General features: G+C 32.3%; 4 protein-coding genes across 4 annotated transcripts; 1 reads left to right on the plus strand and 3 right to left on the minus strand.

Moving 5' to 3' along the window:
* Window positions 3,082–4,024, minus strand: LOC104790098. Its single transcript, XM_010515794.2, has 2 exons — window positions 3,502–4,024; window positions 3,082–3,416 (listed from the first exon to the last, which is right to left on the minus strand). The coding sequence occupies exons 1-2, from the start codon at window positions 3,964–3,966 to the stop codon at window positions 3,330–3,332; spliced, it is 552 nt and encodes a 183-aa protein (XP_010514096.1). The 5' UTR covers window positions 3,967–4,024; the 3' UTR covers window positions 3,082–3,329.
* On the plus strand, window positions 4,577–5,424 carry LOC104793860. The gene is made up of 4 exons (XM_010520285.1): window positions 4,577–4,616; window positions 4,698–4,781; window positions 5,217–5,242; window positions 5,287–5,424. The coding sequence occupies exons 1-4, from the start codon at window positions 4,577–4,579 to the stop codon at window positions 5,422–5,424; spliced, it is 288 nt and encodes a 95-aa protein (XP_010518587.1).
* On the minus strand, window positions 6,666–10,784 carry LOC104793861. Its single transcript, XM_019246253.1, has 11 exons — window positions 10,142–10,784; window positions 9,727–10,050; window positions 8,938–9,634; window positions 8,721–8,857; window positions 8,319–8,557; window positions 8,006–8,209; window positions 7,833–7,925; window positions 7,545–7,646; window positions 7,081–7,377; window positions 6,940–6,990; window positions 6,666–6,845 (listed from the first exon to the last, which is right to left on the minus strand). The coding sequence occupies exons 3-11, from the start codon at window positions 9,261–9,263 to the stop codon at window positions 6,666–6,668; spliced, it is 1,629 nt and encodes a 542-aa protein (XP_019101798.1). The 5' UTR covers window positions 9,264–9,634; window positions 9,727–10,050; window positions 10,142–10,784.
* Window positions 11,439–12,279, minus strand: LOC104793862 (protein PHLOEM PROTEIN 2-LIKE A5-like). Its single transcript, XM_010520287.1, has 3 exons — window positions 12,068–12,279; window positions 11,670–11,933; window positions 11,439–11,580 (listed from the first exon to the last, which is right to left on the minus strand). The coding sequence occupies exons 1-3, from the start codon at window positions 12,277–12,279 to the stop codon at window positions 11,439–11,441; spliced, it is 618 nt and encodes a 205-aa protein (XP_010518589.1).

Below are 17,770 nucleotides of genomic sequence, written 5' to 3' on the forward strand. Positions count from 1 at the left end.
GGTAGAGGCGGTACGGTTCGTGCTCTCGTTCGCCCCCATCGCTGCTCCGTTAGTTGCTCCGTCGGTTGCTCCGTTGCTTCGTTGAGATCGTCGCTAGGGTTCGTCATGAATCTTGAAATTTCGAGGAAGTGAGGACCGTCGGTATTGATTCGTCAAAAAAAAGTGTTCTACTCTTGCCCCACGGTGGGCGCCAATTGTTTGTACCGGGATTGCACAACACTAAATAAATATCGATTTTAGGGGGAAAGAGTGAAGTTTGTTCTTTATTAACGCTAGGAATGTGAGGTCGTCACTAAAACGAGTCAAGATCGTGCTCGTCAGTTCACAGGAGAACTGACAAGTGAGTCACGACGAGCTCGGAAGCTAACAGGAAATTATACAGAGAATAACAAGAGTTTTTAGACGCAAAGTATTGCTCTCGGGGTATTGTACGCGAGTCCTCCTCCTTTCTCCAGTGAGTACTGTTTCTTTATATAGTGGACTGTAGACCGAGGGTCTTCTAGGGTTCCCATCGTGAATTCCCGAGATTGCCCTTTACGAATTATTAATGACTTGCATCCAATTTTATGGGGTCGGAATCGCGGAATTTGTCTTATTGGGCCGAGTGGCATATTGGGGCGCAGCCCATGTCCAACAAGTATGGTATCTATATATAATAAATTTACGAATGTTATATACGGTATGAATAGATCATGCATCACTTATAACAGCTCGGGTCCCACACGTTACTACGTTAGCAATTGTCTTACTTTACATATATATATATTTTTTTTGTCGACATCTTTATCTATATTTTAAGAAGAAAAAAAATATTACTTTTATTATCCGGAACTCATCGTCTTGGATTCATCTCAAGCATACATTATTATTATTATTTTTTCAAGTATACATTATTACATTAGTCGTCACCGTCTACTCGTAGTTTACTGTCACACTCTTATTTTACTTTAACCAGAATTTGAAAATCTAATTTATAAGACTTTTTTAGTTTTTAACTTTTCTAAACCTGTAAGTAAACTAGGAGAGTACTCACATTGAAAAGTATTTATATACACTTATTTAAATAATGTTGTTAAAAATTTAACTCTACTATCATATGATATATTACAAAAAATCTTATTTTATTTTAATTAATTTAATAACTAACAAAATAAAAACTTATTTTACTTTATTAAATAATAATAAAATATTAAAATTATTTAATAAAATTGTTTAACATATTCTATTTCTTGTTTCAAAAAATCTTAGCAAACAACAACAAACTATTTAGAACAATTATAAAATTTCTTTTATTTACAAAACTAAGATTAAATATTTGCATGCCTAAATTGTATAATAATGATATATATATATATATATAAACTAAGATACAATATTGCTTATAATTTTAAAAAATAGAATATTCTATCTAATTTATTAAATATTTTTTTGGCACTAAAAATCGACGCAATGACATCATATCAAAATTTAAGGAACCAAAAATGTTATATTTTATTCAATATAGTATATACAACTAAAAATTCTAAAATTTGAATCGAGATTTCTAAATACGACACTTCAATACGGATTTTGTTTTGTTTTCTGGTTTTTACCAAATTTATATAATTCACGAATTATAATATTGTATCATGTACCGAATAAGGGTTGAAATCAGAGTATGAAAGTAAGTATATTAAATGTAAAACATTATAAAATGTATAGAGTAAATCAAATAAAATTTCTACTATTATTTTATAACTAACAAATTAAAGTAAAGTTTACGCAAACATTTTTCAGTTGTACAACATTGGTAACTATGTAGTATAACATTGATTTGGTAACTCATATTATATTTTTTGTAAAATAAATAATAAATTCAACTAATAGCATTTTTTTTGAATGTTTGCACTAAATTAAAATTAATTCAAAATTCCATTGGATAAGTCTAATAAGTATTAATTTCATATATGCAATGGAGTGTTAATGCATTAATTTTTTTAACTAAATGGTTTTATTAAATGTGACATGCTGACATGTCATCACTTGAAGAGCTCTCTTTCAAATTTTATATAAGTTTTTTTAATCAAAAGAGTCTCTTCAAAATCCGCTTCTTTGGTATTTTTTTCTAGTTAAAAATAATTATTATTATAGAAATTTTAATACTAGTAAAATTAGTTGAAAGATGATGATTTCTCAATCTTTGGAAAAATCCCTTTATCTTTAAATGATTGGAAAACAACAACAACTTAAGAGGGTGTTATTGGATTCTAATTTATTAAAATTTTGAAGAGTTTATCAAAATCATCAAAAGTGAATAAATATATGATTTTAAAGAATTTTTAGAGAAGTTTCTATAGTTTTGTTGATTATTCGACCGAGGTTCCACCAACGAATCAAGTCCCTCCGAAAGTTCACCGACAACGCCTTCCCGCTGCGTACGTCTCGTAGGCTTTTCAATCCTTGGAACAGACGTGGCGTTGTGTTGGTCCGGACTAGGCCAAGTACCATTCCACGTGTCCGAATATGCAAAAATACTTTTTATTATTACTTTAGTACATTGTTACATTTAAAAACAAAATATCAAATAAAACAGTTAGATCCATTTCGAAGAAAACATGTTAAAAGGGTATAGGGTTTTGCAAAACAGCATGAAAACATCCTATCCGGTTTGTATCCAGTTTCTTATCTGCCTAAACCCACCCATCTCTTAGTCTTCCCTACAAGATAAAATATTATCACGAGTAATTTTAGATTACTTAGTGAGTTGAATAACCCTCTAACATGCATTATCTCCATTCATCTACCCGTGAGATCAAGTAAACATAACACACAATGCGGAAAGTCGGAAACGTTAAACAAGCAGCAAGCAACACACAAGAATAAACTAGAAACAATCAAGCAGACTTGATTAATCTAGACACCTATTCATATTTGGCATCCACGCCACATCACCCCCATCCACCAATGGGTAGAGACTAGAGAATGTCAGTAGTGCATTAACACTAATTAGTGTATTCATGGAAGGATCACTACATTAAATAATTAGGAAACTAGGTTAATTAATTAGGTTATCATTCTATTCTCTATATAAACGCATAATAGTATATAAGTTATTATAATTTTTTATGAGTCATCAATAGACTTGTTACCAGCAAAAACTCTCACAACCCATAGAAAAAAAACATCAAACGCAAACTATATCACATACTCTATTTTCCTTTATTTATTTTTTTGTTTGAATACTTCTTTCATACACATGAAATTAATATATTTGTATAACAATCACGCAACATATACTGTATACCAGTTGGTCTACTCTGTAATCCAAGTATATACATACTTCTATATCGTCACACGATTCGAACCACTCGAACTCTGCGTCGTGATGATAACAACTCGTTCAATCTCCCAATTTCAACCATAAGTTCTTTTATTTTCTACAAAATCACAAAACTTCCAATTAAAAATCTAGAATTAATAAATTTTTACTTAGAACTCAAAAGTTAATTAATTAACACAAACCTGATCTTTCTCTCTGAGCAGAAGAAGCAGAAACCTCAGCTTCTCTTCTTGTAATCGTCTCCACCATCTCACGACCTTCACGTAAACAAGGCTCAAGACCAACGAGAAACCACCGATGATTGTTAATGACCAAAGTACACTTCTTCTTGTCAGGTAACTACAACGAACCCTCTCCACGGCCTGGAAGAAGCACACTGAGTCCTTGATCAATCGCGTTTTGGCAGTATCGATCACACGCCACGGAAGCCAGAGACTCACGGCAGAGGAAGATTCACTTTCTTCTTCTCCGTCGTTGTCATCATCATCGTCGTCGTCGTCGGTTGGATTTTCACGTAGATGGCTTGGTTGTAATATCGGTGAGTTTGGAGGGGTAGATGCGTCACTTGATGGAGATTTGGGTGAGGTTTTTAGAACTACCCAATCGCTAAACTCTTCTTCTTGCTCTGCCTCCTCTGCTCTGTCCATAATTTTGGATAATGTTATGCTTTTTGTGTGTGAGTTGTTTGGTTCGGTTTTTTTTTTATATATGACGTCATTTCAATGATTTTCTCAGAGAATTTTAGAGTCTTTTAATAAATAAAAAATCTAATAACGACGATATTTTTGCTAGCTGGGAACAAAATATCTAACAGAGTGATAATGACACTATTGGTTTTTAGACTCTCTACGATTTCTCTATATTCACAATTAATTATTTTTAAAAGGTAAAAAAGCTATCAAATTTATTTGTTTTAGCAATATAATATAAACTTAAAAAATTTCAGATGAATTTATACATATTCATTAGACAGATCAATTGTAAATGATTTTTTTTTTCTTTTTTAAAAGAAACTATATATAAATCAACATGTTATTTGATGATGACATGGATATTTTGGTTAAGTAGTTTTAAAATTTTAATTAAATTTATTACTTATAAGCATGTTTGTTATTTCGTGCTTTGGGGTGATCAAAAACATTACACATGACTATATAATCAGAATTAAATGGCTAATTACTTCTATTTCGAATCTTTTCTTATACTAACGTCTTCTCTACGCACGTCATTGTTTAGATAAAACCTTAAAATCAAAAAATGGTTACAAGAATAGTGCATGAATGGTTAACATACATAGGTATGAAGTTTTATGATCTGTTTTCTGTTTTTCATATTTTAATATATATCATTGTATAATCTTTACTTTTAATGTTTGCAGCTTCAAAAGTTTATGGAAAACTCAGCTTAGGAATATCAGCAGAGGAACCAAACATTCCTATTGCTGGTACTACTTTAAGATCACGTGGTACGTACGTACGAATTAAAACTTAGGCAAATTTAGGTGAATGACGCACAGTGGCATATAAAAGTTTGCCAGATAACTAAATCAGCTGGTGCAAATGAAAGTAGATATATCTTTTCAGGTGCGTTGATAGAGAAAGACTAGTTGTGACATAAATTCAAAACTAGGCGTGATAAAATAGTATCAGAAAACCATTGAAAACAAAATTGATATTTTATTCATCAAATAATTAATTAGTTAGCTGTTTCAAAGTTTTATAAAGTGGCAAATTTTTCTAATCACCAAATCAATGTTATGGTGTAATGATTTTGTTGCATATTTGTTTATTCAACCGGTTAATATTTAACTAATGAAAGAATTTTCGTTTTGGATATCAAGGAAAGCCGAGCTTAGAATCTCGTAAGCTAAAGGGAATAAGATTCAACGTTTCGAAAGGTCGATCAAGAGTAGACTTTGTCTTTGTGGACAATGAAGCACAAGAGATAAAAAAAATGAAGCACAAGAGATAACAAATGAATCACAAGAGATACCAAATGTGTCTACGACATCACAAGAACTTCCATCTTCATCCGCTTCTCCTACTACTTTAACAGCGCATAGTAGTGAACGTTCGAATTCACTACGATCTATAGTTATTCAATAAATATAGATCTCTATAATCTTATTTACAGTTAAATTTGCAAGAAAATAATAAAAAATGGTGATATCTTTAAGGGATATTTATGTGAACGGTATTCAATGGGTTTTCCTAAACCTATATTCAAGTAAATCAATTTTTCTTTTCATAATTGACGTTTACTCCATATTCACCAAACTTCCTAGAGATTAACTCGATACTATAATAAAAGGTTCAGAAAAAAAAAAATTAGCCATAAACTCACAAGAACACTCAAAGAACGGCAACAAACATGCGTCCTCTTGTATCACCTTTCGAGATTCCAGTTAGTACTCAGACTTAAATCGATTTTGATTATCGATTAAATTGACTAGACAAGTGGTTTTTTATTACTTCTAATTCTATAGGTAGTTTAAGTGAGAAGTTAGCTCAATCTGAGTAATGTTATAATTGTTTTTATCAAAAAAAAGTAATGTTATAATTGTTTTTATCAAAAAAAGTCTTCAATATGTGTGAAAATCCTAGAAAATAGATTATTATAATACAAGAAACGAGGTTGATTGGGTCATTTATTTTGCTTGATTACATCAGTTTTTGATTGATGCAAACTAAATTACATCGGTTGTTTAAGTGACTCTGATATTAATGACTGTAATACTTTGGGTCAGTTTAAACAATTGATGCAACTATTTCCATCAATTGATGGAATTGATGTTAACTTGTGTCACTTGAATAAATGAAGTTAATTTTAATATCAATTAGTATAACTGATATAAATATTTGTATCGGTTATGACAATTGATGTTAAATATTTGTATCAATTTTTCTAATTGATGTAATAATTGTATCAATTATAAATAAGTGACATTAAATTTACTGTCAGTTTTTATTAGTGATTGGAATCATAGTTTCATTTATCATGAACTGATATTAATTTTTGTATCACATGTAAATGACACTGATGTATTGGTTTTGGGTCATTTTTTTAATCGACCATAAATGATTTACATCATTTGTAAATGATATTAAAAGTTTTTTTTAATTAAATTATATACAGAATTAAAATATGCATAATATACATATTAGTATCTTAATTGCAAATTATTATATTAGTGCAAATTCCAAGACAAATAATCCACTACAACACATCATCTAAATTTATAAAACAGAAATCCTAAGAGAAGTTTAAACTAATAAAAGTAGAAAAAGATGAAGATATGTTTATAACAAAGATAGGTCAACCATTGACGTTTGACGTTTGACGTTTGTTATCCATTGTTGTTCCGACCATTGACGTTTCGGCCATTAGTATTCCACTGTTGCCATTCAGACGATTGACGTTCAGAGCCATTGATGTTCAGACCATTGACGTTCATGCCAATTTCATTCATACCATTGACGTTCAAACCATTGCCATTCTGGTTTTCATTGAATTCATTTCCTCTTTCCTAAAAAGAAACATATATCACCAAAAACCCAATGTATTACTCATTTATAAACATGAGTTCTCCACAAATTTAAAACTTAGAAAGTTATATTTACCTGAGAAGATGAAGAGCTTATTATATTCGCATAAGTTGCCCATGTAGGTGCCTAAAATATTAATACAAATATTAGAGTTAAAACAACTACAAATTATTGATGCCACATAATCTGTAAGGAAAAGAATATCATAACATATACCTGATCGCTAGTAGTTGTACTCAACAGCTGTTGTAAGATTCCTGTCAGATTTTTAACATTATTCTCTAATGATGCCATCTTTGTTCTCATCTGAACAACTTCAGCATTCTCAGCCTCAGTTCTTGCTGCCGTAGAGCGCTTGAAAAACTTTGAGGGAGTAGGTCCACGACCAACACAACGTACTCTGCCAGAACGCTCTGGACCAAACACTTGAGAATATTCATCATCCAAACTAGCTGGCATATTGCTTGTGACTTGCGTTGATGGATTTTGGGTCATCAAAATTCTTAGCTCATCCTAGCAATTTCAATTAATATATCAAGAACATGTACAGTCAAACCACAAGTAAATCCATATAAAATACAATCTCACATTTTCATAATATCGATAACTATAAAGCTTGCTAACCATCTACGTTACCCAAAACACTAACAAAGAATATTATTAAAAAGAAGGAAACTAACCGCATGCCTTTTAGCCTCCTCAGTTACGAAATTTCCATCAGATTTCTTGCGAGTCTCGATGAAGAATTCTGCTCGGCATGGTGTTTTTCCAGTCACATTTTTCTTTATTCAAAAGCACATGTAAAATCATCAAACAATGTTAGTTCCTCCTGTTTACACATACGATACAATAAAGGGTGACAAGACGATAAAAACAACTAACTAACACTTACATAACAAGTAATTAAAAGCAGAAGAGAACTCAAGAAACATATACCAAACAACTGACATTAATGATTGGTTACTCACAATTTCACGTCTTTTTCTAGCAAAACTCTTTCTCCCACATGAATGAGGCATGGTATGGTTGCTTCGGCTTTTGATGTTTCGATCTCGTACTCTCTTGAATCAAATGTTGACAAGATGTTATTTTAAGCTAAAATAGCATTTAAATATATAAATAATCAGTATAAAAACTATACCCTCCACTTATCAGTGAACCTCGTGGTAACAAAGTCATGCCATTGGTCTTCAGGTATATCAGTAGGACGATTCTCCAATGTTTGAGCTTGATCATTTTGTTTATACTCTCTCCAAAGACGCAATTTTAAATCTTTACACCTGCTTCCTAGTACACCAATCACATAATCCTTTCTTGTCTCAGGATCATCAAACCAAAATTTGTTCTACAAAAATTACGAGAAGTTCTTGGTTAGCTATACTTGAAATGTATGACACACAATAATCCTTAACCCTTATTAAACGAAAAGAAATTTACAAAATGAAAGTGTTTACCTGGATTACTTCCCATGCCTTTGCTTTTTTGTGAGAACTGAACAATCTCCAATCACTGTAGTTAATGGGTAACAAGTTCACATCAGTACTCAGCTGACCTAACCATGATCCAAGTAAGCCTCCAGAATCTTCATCAGGTTGACCGCTATCTTCATCGAAGTGAACAATCACTTTACGATCTTGTAACTTCCAAACATCTTTGGTTGTCAGCATTTGGTCTTCTATGTTGTTATCATGATCTATTTTAACAAGTAGAGCCCATACATTAAATATATTCACATTTGATATACGTAGTAATTTAGTAAAATTCCTTAGTAATATATAAAGAATCTAAGCACGTCAAAACTAGAGAGTCATTTTTCACAAAACTTATGAATAACAAAGTACTATATAAAGAATTACCTATCAATTGAATTTTCCATTTGTAACTTTTGCATTCCTGAGCAAGTCGCGGAGGAGAACTGTAAACCTGCTCCAAGTACTGCAAATCTTCTGGTGCTTGTGTCTCTGATTCGGTGAACTGCACTGAATCACTCATCCTGGAAAAAAATAAAGAAACATGTAAGTAACTGATGGAAAGAAAAGGTTCATAATGAGATTGAGAGGAAAACATCAATACAATATACAAGAGTCATATTTATATGATGCTTCAATCAGTCTCCAGAGATGCGGTGGAGGCTGAATTATCTGGATCTCCCATGTCATATAAATCTCTAGGCTGAACAGTAACAACAAACTCCCATTCTTTCTCGTGTGAGTCTTCAACGTAATATACCAGTCTTGCTTGTGAAGCCAATATATATGGCTCATCATCATGATCATCCCCTGTGTGTAACAAGCGTGAAAAATTAACCATCTGATGACCGTAGGGATCTGCTTTATATCCTCGTTCATTGCGAGTATCAACCCATTTGCATTTGAATAATACAACTCTAAAAGTCTCATAATAGTTCAGCTCTATAACTTCAACTAATTTTCCGTAGTAAGCTACATCTCCTGCTCTAGGGTTACAATCACGAGAGCTTGCATAACTCATTGTTTCAGCAGCCACATAAACACCGCTATTTTGTGTTTTAAGACTATCTTCTCTTGATATTGTGCGAAATTTAAAGCCATTGACATTGTAGGCTGTATACTTCACAACCTTATCAGATGGACCTAGAGCTAAGCACCGTAAATCTTCTGTGATATCATCAATGTCATTCTTCTCAACTCTCTCTTTGACCCATTTTGCAAAATTTATGTGTATTTCTCTGTCAATATCAAGAGCACGGCTTCTCCTATTCCGACGAGATTGCTTTCTTGCTAGCTCAGTTCTGAATTTCCTATATACACAACTATATTAGCTTCTACAACAGAGAAGATAAAGACGATATATCCACATTGTCATTGAATGATACAAACTTACTCTCGTAAGTGATCAAGAAGTCGACAATTGACCAATATGTGTCGATGGGCTTGCAATCTCTCCACATAAGTAAGAGTATGAACATGGCCTGCTCCAACAAATCTACCGGAATTTGGAAAAATAACTCCAAGTTCAGAGTTTGGTCTAATACTGTTGTTAACTGTAGGATGATCATCAACCCGGTTTCTCCGATTAAATCTTGTCTCAATATCATCAAGATACATTGAGCAAAATGTCAAACACTCATCAGCTAAATATTGCTCACATATGGAACCCTCTGGTTTAGCACGATTACGAACATATGATTTGAAATGTCCAAGTAACCTGCAGATGAGTGAATCAAGTCCTAGTCAGATGACTGAATGGCCAAACATATTTATATATCTAACTTATATCCAGCTGAAAGAAAATTCACCTCTCAATCGGATACATCCAACGAAATGGGACAGGTCCACCTTTCTTAGCCTCCTTAGTGAGATGTACTATTAAATGTACCATCACTGTAAAAAATGATGGAGGGAATAACATTTCCATTTGACATAGAGTCAGCACAATACGCTCTTGTAATTTATCAAGACCATCCTTATCGAGGACTTTTGCAGATATATCACGGAAAAAGTGACATATCCCAACAATGGCCGAAGTCACTTCTTGTGGCAGTAAGTTCTGAATAGCAATTGGCAGCAAATCTCTCATTATCACGTGACAGTCGTGACTTTTTAAGCCAGATAACTTTTTGTTATTAAGATCAACACACGTTGAAATATTGGAAGCATAACCATCAGGGAATTTCACATTTTTCAAAACATTTAGAAAAATGTCTTTTTCATGATTACTCAGAGTAAAACACGCTGCCTGATACTTCTCATTATCATCAGGCCACAAATCAGGACGTATACCAAGCTCCCGAAGATCTTTTCTAGCACTAAGATTATCTTTTGACTTGCTTTTATCATCCAAAACTGTGTTGACTAAATTGTCCAACACATTCTTCTCTATGTGCATGACGTCCAAATTGTGTCGTATCATAACATATTTCCAATAAGGCAAGTCAAAAAGTATACTCTGTTCTTCCATTGTTGACCATCACGTTTTTGGATGTCACTTCGATCTCTCTTTCTCCCAACTTGACTAACTCTCTTGCCAAAAGTAACATTCACGTTTTCAAGTTGATGCAGTACTGTAGAACCTGATGGTGTAATTGGTGGAGATCGGGTATCTATTGTTCCATCAAAATCAGCCATATTGTGCCGATAACTATGATCTAAAGGAAGAAAACGACGATGACCCATAAAACGAGGATGACCCATATAAGATGACAAATATATATTAAGTATATTATTATTTTCGACTATAAAATTTACAAAACTATAGGTACAATATAGCCAAACACAAAAAAAACTATGACCCACTGATTATCAATTCATAATAATAATACATTACTATCAATTCATAATAATAATACATTACTTAGCCCTTTTTCAAAAAAAAAAAAAAAATACATTACATATGTATTAATTCTACCTCTGGGCAAATTAGCCAAAATTGAAAGTGACCGGAACCGAACATATGAAACCGACCTGAAATACCCAAACGCCGAGACCTAATAAATTATATGAAAATATGATTACAAATTAGTTTAATTTGAACCATATAAATTAACAAAAAAAAAAAAAAGAGCATATAAATTAACCCATGCATGCCACTGTTCTTTACGTTGTAGGGAACTGAAAATTCCTCACTTTTATTTTTAATATTTCCCCCCAAAATGATTTCTCTTCTTCTTCTATATCAATTGCTTCTTTAACTGTCTTAACCTCCTTAACAATCTTGTAGACAAAATCGGATTCAGAGCTGCCAAAATATATCGGATACTTTAATCCATCAAACATCCTTTATATATTTATTAATAGAGCGTACAAAAAAGCAAGACGAAAACGTACCTTTCTTCTGAAGACAAACCCATCTTATCGCAGATGGACTCCAGGGCTTCCAACCAATGTTTGATCTGATCTCTACTAGAAGAAGTTGTAGAAACTAATTCCGCGAGCCTCCAGAAGTTTCTACCAAACTCATTGTCACGTGTTGGTTTTTTAACTTCTTCTGCCGTTACCTTGTAGAAGATTGGAATCACTCGGAGCTTTCCTTGATCCACAAGTTTCTTCATCATCACCAACTCATCCATGCACCACCTTGACTCTGGATACCTATAATACAATCATTATGATTCTTGAATCTTATGTGTTTTTATATATATATACATGCTGGCATATATGTATATACACATAACACATCTGAAGTAAAAATACATATTGAGAACGTGAAAGAACAGCATGCAAACCTAGAAGAGAAGATGGCCAGTGCAATGCTCGACTCTTCAATTCTCACCAAGAGATGTTTGAGGTCTTTGCCTCTCTGCTCGTATTTGTCTATGAAGAACTTGATCCCGTGCCTCTCTAAGGCATCGGTTACGTGGCTAAGAAAGTTGTACCGCAGTTGCTCTCCTCGAAACTTTAAGAACACTTGATGGACCTTACTCGGAGAGACGGCCATGCTCATGGGATATAAAACGGCCGACGGCGGAAATTTTGAGTTTGTTTGACCGTCATAGAATGAGCAGGGACAAGACTCAGCATCAAAACGCGGCAATGGGGAGCTATAATTTGTTGAGCCGCGGCCAGATTTTAGTGAAAATCTGGAGGCCATATCTAAAGAGACTAATGTGATAAGAATGCAGCCTATGATCGTGTTGATGAAACAGGTATGCCTTGGTTTATTGGGGTTTCTCCTCAGTATTTCTTCCTCAGTAATGAAAATGTCATTATTCTCTGACATACCAAATCTTCTATCACCTGAAAAATTAAAGGAAATGGCATCATCATTGTCTTTAAAGATCCAACACATGTTAGAGAGATACTAAGATACCACAACACAAGTATTCACAATATCACACATAACAGCAACTTATAAGACCTCTTGTTTTGATGGTATCTCCGTTTGAGTTGAGATTTATTTGGCTTGTAATCACTGCAATTATCTTGTTCATTTTCACCGGAGCTCTTAAATAATCCGCTAGGCTACATTGGGCCCCAACCAAAAGTCGAGACTAATCAACTTAAGTCATGAATGCCCAAATTACAAAAACAAAAAACAGTTTAAAAAAAAAATATACGCGGTCTCGAGTTAAGAAATCTCTTGTTTCTGTGAATGTTCCTCATTCGCTTCTATTCCATCATAAATTACTAATTAGAGTAAGTAAACGTAGTTGACAAAAAAAAAGTAGCAAGTAAACGCCTATGAATAGAAAAAAGTAATTATATTCCTCTTTACACCCTTCACTATAACCAAGACGTGTCACACTCACACATCCTCTGTGTTCTTCTCTAAAGTGATCATAATCTCTTTTTTTAACTAAATCTTTTAAAAGAATCGTATTTTTTCTTTTCATAGACGTTTATTAACTCCAACTTAGGTCTTGTCAACCCAGTTTTAAAACTTTAAAAATGTTTAGAACTTTAAGCCTCAAAACTCATGCTTTAAAACTAAACAATTTAAAAAAATATTCTTTTTTCTCCTTTTTTATTAAAAAGCTTTCTAAAAGTATATATAAATATTTTATATATTTTATTTTTATAAATTAATTATTCTAATTTTTTTCTCTTTCTTTTAAGATCCATTTCAATAATAAATTTTATTTTTTCATCATTATCACTAATAATACTATGATATAGTTTATGAAATTTATGATTAATAATAGAATAACATTCAAATAATGCATTGATTAGGTTAATAGATTTTTGACTACTGATATAACTACTCAATAAAAAAAACATTCAAAACAATTTAAAAAACTATTGATATTTGCCGGAATAATCAATCAAAAAATCACATATTTGATTGACTTATATTTTTTAAAATTTTAATTTATCATTAATAAAATTTATTTTATCATTAAAGTGCTATATGAATTAATTTTTGACATAATATATATTTATTATTAATATTTATAATAATAATAAAAATGACAGATACAACTTTAAAAGTTGTTGGTAAACAATCAGATTTTAACAGTTAAAGTTTCTACGGTCACAACATCTATAGCCAAATTCTCTACAGCTAAATTTTTTAAGTTAAAGTCTTTACAACCAAAAGTAACAACCGTTACCAATCACGCTTTAATCTTCTTATATTCTCTCTATTGCAGGGTTAACGTCTGTTTTACTTATGACGTTAAAAATATAACGCCTTCTTCTACCTATAAGTCAAACATGTTTTTTTTTTGTCAAACATGTTTCTTTTGTTAAAAAAAGTCAAACTTGTTTGATATATCAAAGTTAACGTCTGTTTAACTTATGCCATTAAAAAACTAAAGCCTTCTACCTATAAGTCAAACATGTTGGATATATATGTCAAAATGTAGGGCTAGCTTCATTAAAACAAAATTAATTTTAAAAGATATATCCCCAAATGTAGCAAAGAATCTTCTATTCGTAAAACAAAAACGTCACGCTCAACCACACAGAAACTTCTCAAGAGTTTCTCTTTCTCTGGTCGTAGCGCCGTCCGTTCATCGTCTAAGTCAAACATGTTTGATAAGTCAAGGAATGAATCACAGCCGTACGTTATATATTTCGCTCAAACAGTCATCTTCTACTTCAGGTACGGTGGTTGTAATCAATTTAGCATTAATGAATGAGACGGAGAGAGAATGTAATGAATCACTGGTCGTTGGAAGATGATCGATTGACCATGCAAGACCACAATCGTTCTAAATCCCTATAGACTGAAAATTACCAAATAGCTCATCATTGATCATGAATATTGCATTACGTAAGTATGTACACAGAGAGGTGATTCTAATAACTAATACGAGCCTGTCGTTCATGCATGGTGATTATTAAACGATACTTAAGTGAAGTCAATGGGGTTTTCTATATATTTATATTCAAGTTTGTTCGTGGTAATGAAAGCATAACTAATATAATCACCGAACTTTCTAGAAATTAAAAATCAAATGATAAGGCTCTAAAAAGAAGTATACATAGCCATGAACTTCGTTTTTTTCAAACGGCAACAAAAACATAAATCACATCTATTTTTTTTTAACTCAAAATAAACAAACACTTACCAATAAGACAGCGTTACGGGCACATACAAACTAGTCTGGTTACATGACGACAAAAGGAACAACATCTCATTATGCGAGGTTTTCGACTTTGAGGTCAAGAAATGGAGGTACGTGGTGGATTGTACGCCTCTACATGATCTACACATATACAAATTAGGACCAATATTTGCAAAGGGATGGGTTTATTGGCTCACTTAAAACAAGATGGTTCTTGCCTATAATCTTCACACAGAGATGTTTCGAGTCATTACTCTTACCCAGACGTCATGTCTTGAATATATTATTATGAGCAGTACTCGAAATGGACATGTTTGGATTACAGATACGAAGGTAGATAATGGTGTACATCATTTTTGGAGGATCAAAAACGCATTGGATTTGGAATGGGAATCAGAGAAGATGTTCTCCATAGACTTGAGGTTAACGTCTTCTTTGTTTCCAAGGTTATTTGACCCTCATGGAACTTATATCGATCGACTTCTAATTTTGATAATAAGAAGGTGCTTATCTTAGATTACAATCACTCCAAGCTCATTTGGTTGCTTCCTAATTCTACTTACCTAGTTTTTAATTCTGTTTCTTCGACTCCTGGTCGCAGTGTGTTCATTCCTTATCTTCAGAGTTTAGACTTTCCATTGTAAATTAGGTTTTGGTTTAGATACACTATTATTGACTGTCATTTCCCTTTTGAGATAACCAGAATTTGTTTTAGGTCTCAGATTTAGTTGGATTTAATTATCGATTTGGTTGACGAGAAAGGCGTAATCAGTCGTCTTTTATGGTAGAAGAAATCATGTTGAGGCTTCTAGTGAGTTCCCTACTTAGATTCCAAAGCGTGTCTAAGCACTGGAGGCGTACAATAAAAAGTCTAGGTCTTTCAGTGAGAGACACAAGTTGCATCAGAAAACCCAAGAACCCAAAATTCTCTGTCTCTACGAATGTGAAAGCAACAACCTGATTCTTCTAAAGTTATGAGGTTTAGACTGGTCTTGTTCGAATACTTGTCTAGTCGACGAAGGCCCGCCTCGTAATATTGAACCGCAAATCCAGAAAGGTATCATAGCTACCAGCAGTTGCGACGAGTTGTCTGCATCTACTTTGATCATATATTTTACGTATTTCCTTGAGTTTTTTTGCTTCCATATATATATGATAGGAGAATTTGCAACGATCGAGTTATGTACACACATAGCATATTAGCAGAATGGTATGAAATGAGTTCATTTACTCTGTTAAAAAAATTATAACAATTTAATTTATTGTCATACGAAATCCTCTTAAATTATAAGACTAGAATCATACCAAGTATCAATTAAAATTTTTTTTCTAATCTCAAAAACACCTTAAAAAGCCACCGAATCAATTAAAACTTCCTTCTCCAATACATGTATCTCCTTCAAAGAAAGCTTATCTTATACATGATTTGAGGCAAATCTCTTTGGCGTTGGGGTACTCACTTTCTAACCAACAATCATCTTTTTTGGTTCCAGCTGCGAGACAGCACCAACAATCAGGTTTAAATAAGTTGTAGCATTTGCTGTGGAAACACAATGGTACATTGATTTTCCTCGACCGCCCTATCTTGTTGTTACCTGCGCATCGATTCAAAACTCATAAACCAAAACTTTTGCTATTCAAAACAAACACAAACAGACATCTGATATATATATATATATATATATATGTCTGTGAAATTTATGTGAGAGAAAAACACTGGTACTCACACTCATACATGGAGAAGAAGGAGAGCAAAACTATGCATATTATAGCTATATGTGATGATTTCATGGAATAGCTGTTTCAGAGGACCGTGTTATGAGTTTTATTTTCTTTCCTTGTCGTCGATTCCAGCTTAACCAATACATGCATCCTCTATATATAGAATTAGGATTTTAACCCGTGGTACACCACGGGACAATTATTTAATTTTATTTATAATGATGTTTGACTTTAGCGGTATTTAATTTAATAATAAAATTATATATTTTTAATTTTTAATATTTTTATATTTAGTGATACAATTATTCTTAAAGTATTATAATTTTATCGTGAAAAACACTAAAATTATGAATTATAACTGTTTGTATAATGTATATTTAATCAGAATAATTAACTGTTTTATTTATTTAAAATAATACTATTTGCTTGATCTATAATTATTTAATTTAATTGATTGTTTATTTTTCAGTGTATACAGTTTAATGATTGATTTTTATATTTTTTTTTATTTTGGAATACATATATAGAAAATAAATTTGCTATTAATAAGGAATTTAAGTAGAATTAATTAGTTTCTATAAAAAATTGATTTTGTCAATTTACCATATTTTACTTCTTGCTTTTAGTGCAATTTTGTAGGGACTAAAATTTTAAATAAGCAAAATTAAAAGGGTAGAACCCAAAATGTACTTCAAAAATGTATATATAGATTGGATTTTCAGTTTAGGAAATTTATTAATGTTAATATAATTATTGAGATCGTAAACTTTTGTTATAGAAAATTTGTGGTATATCATTTAAATTTGAGAGATTCTAGCATCCAGAAACAACTACATCATTAATTGCAATCCAAGTCCGTACAACCAAAGTGAAAGCTCAAAGCTAGAAATAGAGGATGAATGGATGAAGAAGAAAGAAAGAACTAAAGAAGCAGAGCAAAGCTAAGGCCAACGCCGTTGCAGAGAAAAAAAAAGGAAGAAGAAGAAAATAATTACAGAACACTTTCATTTGAGAACAAAACCAAAAAAATTGAAAAATATAATAAGCAAAAAACCCAATACTAAAAATGAAATAAGCCCATCAACTGAAATAAAAAAAAGACAATTGACCAAATGGTAAATCAGACAAAATACTTACCCGCACTATTGCACAGCAAAAAAAACCTATACAAAATACATAACTACCATCTTCCCCCCC

The sequence above is a fragment of the Camelina sativa genome, chromosome 6 (assembly GCF_000633955.1).
Source record: "Camelina sativa cultivar DH55 chromosome 6, Cs, whole genome shotgun sequence".
Classification (NCBI taxonomy): domain Eukaryota; kingdom Viridiplantae; phylum Streptophyta; class Magnoliopsida; order Brassicales; family Brassicaceae; genus Camelina; species Camelina sativa.

Bases quoted from the DNA above. Each gene is read 5' to 3' on its own strand.
- LOC104790098 (XM_010515794.2), bottom strand. From the start codon at position 3,966: ATGGACAGAGCAGAGGAGGCAGAGCAAGAAGAAGAGTTTAGCGATTGG. The intron at 3,417-3,501 runs GTTTGTGTTAAT...GTGATTTTGTAG, and splicing joins TGCTCAGAGAGAAAGATCAG to AAAATAAAAGAACTTATGGT.
- LOC104793860 (XM_010520285.1), top strand. From the start codon at position 4,577: ATGGTTACAAGAATAGTGCATGAATGGTTAACATACATAG. The intron at 4,782-5,216 runs GTGGTACGTACG...ACGTTTCGAAAG, and splicing joins TGGTACTACTTTAAGATCAC to GTCGATCAAGAGTAGACTTT. The intron at 5,243-5,286 runs GTGGACAATGAA...GAAGCACAAGAG, and splicing joins CAAGAGTAGACTTTGTCTTT to ATAACAAATGAATCACAAGA.
- LOC104793861 (XM_019246253.1), bottom strand. From the start codon at position 9,263: ATGAGACTTTTAGAGTTGTATTATTCAAATGCAAATGGGTTGATACTC. The intron at 8,858-8,937 runs GTATTGATGTTT...ATTTTTTTCCAG, and splicing joins AAATATGACTCTTGTATATT to GATGAGTGATTCAGTGCAGT. The intron at 6,846-6,939 runs GTAAATATAACT...GTTTCTTTTTAG, and splicing joins TAAGCTCTTCATCTTCTCAG to GAAAGAGGAAATGAATTCAA.
- LOC104793862 (XM_010520287.1), bottom strand. From the start codon at position 12,279: ATGGCCGTCTCTCCGAGTAAGGTCCATCAAGTGTTCTTAAAGTTTCGA. The intron at 11,934-12,067 runs GTTTGCATGCTG...ATTGTATTATAG, and splicing joins CTGGCCATCTTCTCTTCTAG to GTATCCAGAGTCAAGGTGGT. The intron at 11,581-11,669 runs GTACGTTTTCGT...ATATTTTGGCAG, and splicing joins GGTTTGTCTTCAGAAGAAAG to CTCTGAATCCGATTTTGTCT.